This window comes from Leucopleurus acutus (genome assembly GCF_964270905.1).
Source record: "Leucopleurus acutus genome assembly, chromosome: 19".
NCBI lineage: Eukaryota > Metazoa > Chordata > Mammalia > Artiodactyla > Delphinidae > Leucopleurus > Leucopleurus acutus.
Window position 1 is genome coordinate 22,072,109 of NC_139161.1, and position 11,450 is coordinate 22,083,558.

The 11,450-nt window shown below is 40.1% G+C and overlaps 1 protein-coding gene across 2 annotated transcripts in view; it reads left to right on the top strand.

Moving 5' to 3' along the window:
- NPEPPS (aminopeptidase puromycin sensitive) overlaps nucleotides 1–5,475 on the top strand; it is a gene marked incomplete at its 3' end in the record, with an annotated part of 97,504 nt that extends 92,029 nt beyond the window's left edge. Inside the window, exons 20-23 of one of the 2 annotated variants that reach the window (XM_082861341.1) lie at nucleotides 652–759; nucleotides 1,248–1,403; nucleotides 1,674–1,721; nucleotides 3,968–4,120. In XM_082861341.1, the coding sequence (XP_082717467.1) occupies nucleotides 652–759; nucleotides 1,248–1,403; nucleotides 1,674–1,721; nucleotides 3,968–4,120 (465 nt within the window). Of the gene's footprint in view, nucleotides 1–651; nucleotides 760–1,247; nucleotides 1,404–1,673; nucleotides 1,722–3,967 lie in introns of both variants that reach the window. The other variant, XM_082861342.1, reaches the window with a different exon arrangement.
- Nucleotides 5,476–11,450: the final 5,975 nt, after the last annotated feature.

Genomic DNA, 11,450 nt, shown 5'->3' on the forward strand with positions numbered 1-11,450 from the left:
GATCTTATTCCTGATTTGTTTTTTCTTTATGCTTTTCTGTTTTCTTAATATTCTTCATTCAGCATGTGCTGCTTTTGCAGTTAAAAAATGTGATGATCCCACTGATCAGAGACCATTATTATTGTTAATATTTTGATGTGTTTTCAAGTGTTTTTTCCCCTTCACATTAACTTTTTAAAAATTTAGAATCATTTTGCTTTGTCTCTCTTCTTTCATTTAATATATCAAGAGCATGTTTATGTCATCAAACATTCTTAAAATATTACTTTCAATAATGCATCTTATATTTTTCACTATTGTAAATAGTGAAAAATATTATAAATTGAAGTGGTATTAGTAATTATTATTTTGCTCATCTAACATAGAACATTAGTCAGACATCAATGAGTAAAGAATTTGGTCATGACAGGTTGACCCCTTAGATCTTGATGTTGAACTGCTTAGAACTGATGACAAGCTATTCATACAGTAAGCACTTGCACCTAGTGTCTTACTATAGGGGCACACGACAAATTTAGTGCCCAAACATCTTGAAAAATATTCTTTTGTTAATTTCATATCCTGCAGTCTTAGCCAATGAGAATGTAGAGCAAAAGTTTCACCTTAATGGGGGAGAAGTTAATTATCTCTATCTGTATTTTTTCACTATAGCTTCACAAACAAGCAGATATGCAGGAAGAGAAAAACCGGATTGAAAGAGTCCTTGGGGCTACTCTTTCACCTGAATTGATTCAAAAAGTCCTCACGTTTGCACTTTCAGTAAGTTACCATGAAAACTGCTTTTAGAGGGAATTGTTACCCACTGATCTGTAGCAAGTGTCCTTGATTCAGTATTCTCTGCCTTAACCCTAGACGAAAGGCTCCCTCATTCTTGGAGGACTGGAATAAGCTTTTGTTACTAATCACTGTATCTCCCTCTAGTGGTGAGAATCAGAATAGTTGGGAGAGGAAATAAACTGGAAAGCTGACACATCCCTGTGCCTACTTTCTGTCTCTTCCTTTCTTTACCCTAGAGCAAGTATCTATTGAGCAGCCTGTTTGTACCCATCCCAGTGCTTCATTCTCAATTTGGCTGATCTTTAGGTTAAACATTCTCCTCTTTGTTAGAAGCTTCTGGTGCAAGTTATTCCTAAAACAATAAGTGTCTTCAGTGGGATTACTTGGGTATAGCTCAACAGCATTTGCCCTTTCTGGCAGCAGACGATGTTCTGGATATGGTAGACTTTTAGTTCTCTTCCTTTTTTTAGGAAGAGGTACGTCCACAGGACACTGTATCAGTAATTGGTGGAGTGGCTGGAGGCAGTAAGCATGGAAGGAAGGCTGCTTGGAAATTCATAAAAGACAACTGGGAAGAACTTTATAATCGATACCAGGGAGGATTCTTAATATCTAGACTAATAAAGGTAGGTGAAAATTTTTGAGTAGCTTGCTTATCATGGGTATTATTGAGAAACATCCATGATTCACTAGACCCATAGATTATGGCCTTTGCCTTTTAAGAGTTTCCTTAAGTAGTTATTAGCTTTACTAAAGAGTTTCTCCATAACCCATCCTGTACCCTCTAGAATAAACTGAAGTTGGGAAAGAATGGAATGATTTGTTTTTATGGTAAATGGAAGTTTGTTCCTAAACTCTTAGTTGTTCTTACTATTTATAAACCATTTTTTTTTCAGCTATCAGTTGAGGGATTTGCAGTTGATAAAATGGCTGGAGAAGTTAAGGTAAGGAAAGGACTGTTTACTTTTCACTTTTCAATCCAGTAAGTAAAAACACTAACCCAATTGTAATGATAGAGTGTTGGGGTAATGTTGTACTTTAGGGTCTCCATGTTCTTGCTTGGAGAAAGACAGGTTAGGTTGTATCTTTAATGCTTGAAGAATTTAGAGTTGGAATCATCTTTGGGGCATTGAAGCGTGGTTGAAAGAATGTGGAACTTGACATCAGTCGACCTGGGTATAAATAATCTGTGCTCTGCCCCTTGTTAGCTGTGTAACTTCAAGCAAGTTTTTTAACCTCTGTGAGCCCGGCTCCTCATCCATAAGATGGTGTTAAGATTGTCATTTAGATTAAGTAACACAGGGGGCCTGGAACGTAGTAGGTCCTTGATATTAGTTCTTTTTCCTTTTCTAAAACCTTCATAGGTCTTTTGTAGGCACAATGAGACAAGATGACTATGTAGGGACTCTCCTCTTAGCTCTTAGAAAGACTGATAATCAGTTTAGTGGCAGAGTTCAGCGTTTGGAGGACAAATCTACACTGATTAGGAAAATCTTAACTGTAAGCCTTTCATTGCATTTAATTGCAAAGTATTTCTTAAGTGTCACTTCCACCTTCATTCTTGAAAGCAAGGGGGTTATCAGGTGTGAATTTGGAAATTCTGAGAGCTATAATGTTTGATTCACTTTATGATCCATTGTTAGAAATAAGATTCATTTAGTTTACATTGCGTATTGTATTGTGTTAATAATTACTTTATTGTAAAGGTAATAAATACTCTGAAGGAGAAATATGTATAATTAGTTTGAGGGGAGGGCACTGGTTAAGCTAAGCCTGGTAAAGTAGGCAGAGGCCAGACCGAGGAGGGCCTTGTAGGCCATATTAAACTTTTCCTAAGAATGGGAAGCCCTTGAATGGCTTACAAACCAGATCAAGTCACTCCTTTGTTTATATGATAAAAATTTCACTCTGGCCACAGTGTGGAGAATGCATAATTTGGAAAGAAGAGAAGATGTCGGGAAGCTAACTCTCCAAGCAAAAATGATTTAGTAGCTTGGAGAAGATGGAGTAAGAAAGAAATTCAGGGGCTTGATTTTGTTAATCTTTAATTCAACCAGTATTTACTGAGTGGCTTCTCTGTGTTGTGAACGTATCTGGGGAGGAAGAACGAAGAGTCAAGGATAATTCCCAGGTTTCTGGTATGTAAATAGTGGTGCTGCTTCTCAAAGTGAAATGAGAGGAAGTCTTGTATCTTACTCAGGCCCTAAGAACCCAACTGTGATAGGAGCCTTGGAGCAGGAGCCATTGTCATCCACGTAAATAAAGTTTGATTTCTAAAAGGTCTAGACTTAATCTGATGAATTAGTCATTCTCTCTTATATACCTGTGGTGATGACTAGCTCAAAGGAAAGACCCGTGTCCTTTTGCTAGTTGGTATTTTCTATGGAACCAGGTGTACTTCATTAGAAAATGGTTTATTCAGCGTTTAATCAATAAGCATTGTGATAATTACAAGAAACTGAAGTAGTTTTACTGTGTGAAAAATGCGAGTCTATAAAATTTTAAATTATTAGGATATGGAAGCAATTTAAGCTTCTTAATTTTATCAACCCTTACAAATTAATCTTAATTTGAAGCAGCCAAAATGTGTTGAGTCCTTAACTACTCTGTGCCAAGTATTATGCTGTTTATATGGGTTGTCTCTTTAATCTTCTGGAGTAAATATTTTCTCATAGATGAGAAAACATACTTAGAGCAGTTAATTTACTCAGTCACAGGATAGTACATGATGGAGCCTAGATCAAGTCCCAAGTCTGATTCCAAAACCTAGACTTCAAGTAGGTTTTTTAACCCCTGTGAGCCAGTTTCATCTGTAAAATGAAGTGATAGATTGTCATTTAGATGAAGTAACTAACACAGGGGGCCTGGAACAGAGTAAGTCCTTGATATCAGTTCTTTTTTACTTTCTTTTGCTGGTTGGACAGTGAACTTAAAAGAAAGGCCGAAGGTTCTGTCTCTTTACTGTTAACTTTTGATTAGGTTGTAAGCATATAATATATTTGGAGGAGAATTCCTCTAGGCAGGTACAAGGAGCTGCTTGTTTTCTTTTAGCCTGGAGGTGGCAGTGGTAAATTTTCATGAGTGAAGCTTATGAACCCTTTATAGACAGTGGGTATTTTTTCAGAGCCTGTGATATTAGCTTCTTACTATTGCTGGTAATGATCCTACATTCTGGGTTGTTTTATACCAGGCTTTCTTCGAGAGTCACCCAGCTCCTTCAGCTGAGCGTACCATCCAGCAGTGTTGTGAAAATATCCTGCTGAATGCTGCCTGGCTAAAGCGTGATGCTGAGAGCATCCACCAGTACCTCCTTCAGCGAAAGGCCTCACCACCCACAGCATGAACCCGGAGCATGCCGCCACTGCGGTTCTGCTGCTTCATGCAGGGATAAGGTGGAGCGACCGAACAGCTGATTCATATGCCAAGAATTTGGAGTCTTCTTTCAAGCCAGTGGGGGTTGGACATTGAATGTAGTTAACTGGTTCCTGCTCACACTCCAGAATTAAATTCTATTGAAAAAGGAAAATCAGCAATTCAGCAAAAAAAATAAAAAATAAAAAAAATGTAAATATGATAGTAATAAAATAGAGCATAACGAAACTGTGAAACTTCCTGAAGCCTTGTCAGTGGTTAAAAGTATTTAACACTCTCCTGTTAATGACAGATGTTCTGTTTTTATAACCTACCAAAAGGAAACTAGAGGCTTCTGGGTAAAGAGGATTTTTGTGAAATGGGTTCTACAAGCAGCCTACAAACCAAGGGTAGTGTCCATTGCTGGGGATGTTAAACATGAAAGGCTGATAGCTGGTATAACATAGAGTCTGTGCATAATTTCAAGTGGGTTTTTTTTTTTTTTTTTTGGCATGGGGACTGATCAGGAAGATATATTTTCCTGCATAACTCAATCTGAACCAAGGATTGTAGTTTTCCTCCTTGCTTTCCCTTCTGTGTGACCCCTTGGCAAAAAAAAAAAAAAAAAAAAAAGTTTAAAAAAAAAACCTATCCTGGTCTGGGTTTTTTCCTCCCCTAGTTCCATCCCCAACCCACCACCCTGGTGTCCTTCTTAGAGATAAAGAAATAATAAGGAAACATCTTTTATAGCCACATTAAATAAGAGAAACTGATATACATTATTTTTTTCTTTCTTTTTTAAGATGACTTTTAAGAACCCTGAAATGCATATAGGTGAGACAATAGAAATGAAAGGTTTTCATCCAGGCCTTTCTGAAGGAGTTACTCTGCTGAAAATGGTCTTAGTTGTCTGACAGGCCAACTGTTGAATCTCTTTATGACAGTATCAACACTGGCTTCTTCTGGTTCATTTTGGGCATGTAAGAAGTCATTGGTAACTGCTGCAGGGCCTATATATTAGTGGTAACTGGTTTTAAAAACAACAAAGACTATAAGCCTGTGTGTGCCACTCTGCTTCCACAGTGTATCCTACTAACAAGCCTCACCAACCTAATCCAGTACATTTTAAGTCTAAATCTCATTCCTTTCCTCTTTCCCTACCTTTTTTCTTTTCTTTTTCTTAAAAAAAAATATTTTTGTGTGTTATTAACAGGAATTCATATTTGGTGTGGCTTAACTGTATTTCAGAAGGTCATCAGATTGTGAGACTGCTTCCTTGAAACATTTTTGTGCTATTGTTTTAAAAAAAATAATTAAAAAACAGTTGGCGTTAATAAAAATGTCAATGTGAAATTGATGTCCTGATGTCCTTTATTCTCTCTCATAAGCAACTAAAACCTTTCCTATCATTCAGTATGAGAAGTTTTACTACCATAGGATTTTTCTGAGTCTAAGAAAATCCAGTTGCTGAATTCCTAATGAAGAGTACCTAACCAGAAAAATCTTAAGATTCCTCCTAAATTAGTTCTGGGTTAACTCAAAAGTCTCTTAGAGTCAGCATTCAGGAGTCAACTTGAGCCTGCCAGTTCCCATTTATTGAGGCTTCCTTTTATCTAGGCATGTGCCACCGGCAAAGCAGGGGCATCAAAAAGACTGAAAGAAATTCTGCTTTAATTAAAGAACTCACAGTCAAATTCTGGAAAGAAGTTATTTTAGTTTCAGCATACATGCAAGTTTTGTGTATACTGGTTTAGCAGTTTGAATATGTTGGGGAAGAGGTTGCGCTAGGTATCTTCTGCTTCCTCTTTAGAACTGCTTTTCATCCTGCTCTGCATCCCAGGAGGTATTGACCCCCATGGACTGCATTAACAGGCTCCTTTGCCCTCTGACTTCAGGTTGTGTTGATCCAATTAGTAACACCCTCAGAAGATCAAAAGGCTGAGGAATGGATATTTAGAAGCTAGGGTGTTTATTCCCCTGGCTTCTAAATTGCCAGGTCACATAGGTTGTCTGAGACCCTCTACCAAGGACTGCGACTCCTATCAGGCAGCCTCTCTAGCTTCTAGCTCCTTCTCTTTGGCCCTTCAGATCTAGGGATAGAAAGGACCACTCATTTACTAGCTCTGGATAACTCCATTATTCCTTGTTAGTTTCTCTGAACTCTGCCCATGTCTTTGTAAACAGTCCCTTTATTAAACCTTTCTCAAATTACCCAGTTTTAGTGTATTCTGTTTTCTGCTAATATCTTGATTGATCTGGGCACCACAGTCCTGATGCTTTGCGTCTCTAGAGGTCTTAGTCCGACATTTTGCATGTCAGATATTTTTGTTTTGTTTGGCCACACCACAAGGCTTGCAAGATCTTAGTTCCCCGACCAGGGATTGAACCTGCACCCTGGGCAATGAAAGTGCATCAACCACTGGACCGGCGGGGAATTCCCTGTCAGATGTTTTAATTTGTCTTCCAAATAGCTCCCTATCCTAGGTAATATACTCATCTTACAGACGAGAAAGCAGGCACCGAAAAATTAGGCAAAGTAGTTAAACAGCAAATAACTCTCAGTACTAGTGATCAACGCAAGCTTGCCAGTCTGCAAAAACCTGTGTTCTCCCAGCTAACTGTTAGGTCTCCACAATTAGAAGATCATAGTCACACTGGACCCAGGCAATAGCTTTAAAGATATTCAGTCATTGTCCTTTTCCCTAATATTCTTCGGTTAAAATTTTTAGTGGAAATCAGAAGGTTGGAAAGAAAGATGAATGTGTTATTTCCTTACAGAGAATGTTATTTTATATTTTATTAATGGGAAGCAGTAAAGCCTTTTGGGACAGTGGGCAGTTGTGGGTGAATTCTTATCTTGCATTTTCTAAGGATGAATTTCAGGAAGCAAGGAACCCCTTTGAAAAGAATATCTCTGTAGTGTGCAATTTGGGGGGGTAGGAGGGGTTTTATAGCTTTAAATCAAGTTTTCAACTCTTATTATCCAAATGAGTCCTGGACTTGGAGCCACATTTGTAGGGTTAGTAATTTTTTTCTCAGCAAGAAAATAAAAAGCTTTGGGTAATAAATTTATAATTTTGAATCTATACTTACGGCATCATTTTTTTTATAAATTTATTTTTATTTTTGGCTGCATTGGGTCTTCATTGCTGCGCATGGGCTTTCTCTAGTTGCAGCGAGCGGAGGCTACTCTTCGTTGCGGTGCGCAGGCTTCTCATTGTGGTGGCTTCTCTTGTTGCAGAGCACAGGCTCTAGGCACACGGGCTTCAGTAGTTGTGGCTTGCGGGCTCTAGAGTGCAGGCTCAGTCATTGTGGTGCATGGGCTTAGTCGCTCCGCAGCATGTGGGATCTTCCCAGACCAGAACTCGTGTCTCCTGCATTGGCAGGCGGATTCTTAACCACTGCACCACCAGGGAAGCCCTACAGCATCATTTTTGACTGAATAATAAAATCAGCTGATGAGAATTTAATCTCTTCTTACTAAATACTAGTTTTAGGATCTCAGAGTTGTTGTTTTTAATAGGACTCTCTTTTGTGGTCATGGAAAATACCCACCCAAGACGGACCATGCCTTCTTGTACCAACCCGAGTGCAAGCAAAGTGGTTAAGGTGTTTGGTTTCCAATGCAAGACTGAGACAGGAGACCCTGAGGTTAATGAAACATTGGGCCAAACAACTGCTTTCCCTAGGAACCCAAATCAGGTTGCTCTAACAGTACGATTGATGGCAAACTGTGATAGATGGCAGTGTCAGGAAAGTCAATCGGGTTCTTACGGCATTTGTAAAGAACTCTGTTCCTCTGATTTACTTGCTGATATCTGGCAGCTGTAGCTTTCACTACTGAACTTCTGGTCCGACGCTGGGGTGGAATTAGCAAGAGAAGGAACATAGCTTACTATCATAATCTGTGCTTTCTCAGGAAGCTGCCAGCAGCTGCCAGCAGACATGTTATACACCAATTAAAATGACAACCAAGAAAGAAATAAAAATTAAATCTTGCCATGGTTTGGCTGATCATACCAGTATGGTCCTCTGAGACATCCGCCTCCTCTCACCCCAAAACAACCTTAACTTTTATCATAAATTTGACAAACTGTACAGGTATATTACATTACACTGCAATTTTAATCCACTCTAATTTATTAGGGGATTGATTATCTACCTTGTATAATATATACTAGTCTTATGGATATACTCTTAATGCTTATTAGACTGACAAAGAAATTAAGAAAACAGTATACTGAATGGCTGATGGTTTAATGGGAGAAGTCTAAAGACAACGTAGAATACAAGATAATGGAGGAGAGGTGAAAAGAAACAGCTTATAAGAAAAAAATACAAAACATTTAAAATATTTGAGATGAATGAGGATGGGTGAGATGATTGTTGCTTTTCTAATAGGTCAGTTCCTTCGTCTATCAATGGAGCAGTTAAACTCAGGAGAATGTGAATGGGTGTGGTAGGATGAAGTTAATGCTGTGGCCTTTACAAGTGTAAAGAAGTGTCTCCTCTATTCTTGTAACAATCCTAGAGTACATAGACTCTACTGGATAGACAGCATAACAGAACATGGCTTATAGAAGATCTCTTGGCTACCAAATCTGGTCTCTCCCTGCCCCTGCTGACAATCTTATTTCCTGTAAATGGAAAGTTGTAGACCTGTGTGTCCAAATGCAGTAGCCACTAGCCATATGCACTATTTAAGTTTAAATTAAATAAAAAATAAGTTCCTAAGCTGCGCTAGCCACATTTCAAGTGCCCAGTAGCCACCCATGGCTAGTGGCTACCATATTGGGCAGCACAGATATAGGTCATATCCATCACCAAAGAAAGTTCTATTTGAACTGTTCTATATCTAGTATGTGCAAGTGTATTTTTTGTGTATGGTAGAAAATAATTACAGTCTGTGGCTTTTCTTTACCAACCTCATTGTAACAATTTGCTATTCCTCTGAGAATACTGTATCCACTTAAAATTTTAATTCTGTTCACAAAATGTAATACAGATCCATTTTCCAAATTTTGAAGGGAAAAAAAAACCCCGTAGAAAGTGACTATCCCTTCTTATAAACCCACCTCCCAAAGACAATCATGATTAATAGATAAGTTTGGGGCATATTCTTCCAGCTATGTTTTTGTTGTTGTTGTTGTTTTGCGGTGCGCAGGCCTCTCACGGTTGTGGCCTCTCCCTCTCCCGTTGCGGAGCGCAGGCTCAGTGCCCATGGCTCACGGGCCCAGCCGCTCGCGGCATGTGGGATCCTCCCAGACCGGGGCACGAATCCGCGTCCCCTGCATCGGCAGGCGGACTCTCAACTACTGCGCCACCAGGGAAGCCCTCTTCCAGCTATGTTTTTATACTTTATGCACTTAATTATTTTTGGTAACAAAGACAGGCTGTGCCCCTTTTGCCTATTCCCCTTTGTAACCAGTGCCACACATCTTCAGTCTTTGCCTTGTGACGCCAAGTGTGCCAGGCTCAGACCTGCGACCCCTGATGTCATGCTTTAAGTCATGGAGCTCATCACCAAAGATGACTTGAGAACAAAGTAACATACGGCAAATGCATACCTTGAGAGCATTTCTTCCTTGTTTAGATTCTTTGGTTCACGACTGTTTTCCAGCCTGACTGCCTGACACTAAGTGCCAGTTTTGCGGAGTGCACATATTTGAGGAATGTGGCTTTAAGCTCTCAGGCTCAGTTAGTTTAAGCCGTTCATGTAATGAATTCGTTCAATGTTCTTTCCTTACTGGAGACGTGAACTGCACTATATTTGGAACTACCATTTGCAACCTTATACGCCACTGCCTGGGTATTTAGCCACAAGTTTTGATCACCGTGAACTGGACTGAGGAAGTTATATGGTGACAGATTTCATAAAGACTGTGCTGAGGAGAGATGTAGCTGGCTTGAAAACCTTCAGGGACTTCAGCTTGCTGCAGCTGTTGAAATGAGGCCATGCGCTCCTCCCACTGGACCCTGCTTACCTGCTTAATGCCTGCCTCGCCAGCTTGAGCGACTGTATTACTTCCACTCCTAGGCTTGCACCATTAATTTGGTAACTATACCTCACTGCTTCCAACAAGTAAAACAAATGTGCCATCCAACTATAAATGACCCAGGTGTGCACCAAACCAAGACCTGAGATGCGAATAGTCAGAATAGCTTTCGTTTTTTATTTTTTAAAAATAATCCTTTATTTTAAAAAAATTTTAATAGATTTTATTAATTTATTTATGGCTGCGTTAGGTCTTCGTTGCTGCACGCGGGCTTTCTCTAGTTGCGGCGAGCGGGGTCGGGGGTGGGGGGGCTACTCTTTGTTGTAGTGCGTGGGCTTCTCACTGCAGTGGCTTCTCTAGAGCTGTGCGGGTTTCAGTAGTTGTGGCTCGCGGGCTCTAGAGCGCAGGCTCAGTAGCTGTGGTGCACAGGCTTAGTCGCTCTGCGGCATGTGGGATCTTCCTGGACCAGGGCTCAAACCCGTGTCCCCTGCATTGGCAGGTGGATTCTTAACCACTGCGCCACCAGGGAAGCCATGAATAGCTGTTAATGTCCCTGTCATCTGTGATCCACCCTTGACTGCTCCAAAAGGATGCTGGGCAAAGGTTCTCATTGGTATGTGAGCATCACAGAAACAACAGAAGAGGTGAGAACAGCACCAGCCTTTTCTAGTCATTAATAAAGAATACAGTGTCGCTGTGTTCTAACCTTACAACCTGCTATTGGATGTGGGAGGTGTGCATTTTGGTCACTCATCAAAGGATGTTGGTTATTGAAATATCAGAAGAAGCCTGTCAGAAAAGCCCCACAGCACTGGACTTGAAGGCAAGGTTTTGATGCATTAGTTCCATGGCAATGGAATCCAGATAGCAGACTCATTACAAAAACTTTCAGAATGAAAGTATATTATACGAGGCACTGAGACTATAGAATCAATTAAGGCAGATTTGGTTTCTGCCTCATGGAGCTTACAGTCCAGCAGGAACAAGAATTATTGAATGAGTAACGTGAAGTGTGATGAGTCTTTGGAATGGGAAGTGCCGGGGGGTATAAGAGGATATTACTGGGGAGTCCAACATAGCCTCAATGTTCAGGAAAGGCTCCCGTGAAGAAATGGTCTTAAACTGAGACCCAAAAGATGAGTAGTTGCTAGCCAGGCAAAGAGGACAGGGAAAAGTGTCCTATGTGGGAGAAACGGCACATGCAACACAAGGCCTATGGCTGGAGAGAACCTGACCTACTTAAGGAACTCAAAAGAAACCCAGAATAGCTGGAACAAAGAGAGGTCTTGGGAAGGTAGTGAAAGAGGGATCTGGAGAGGTAGGCAA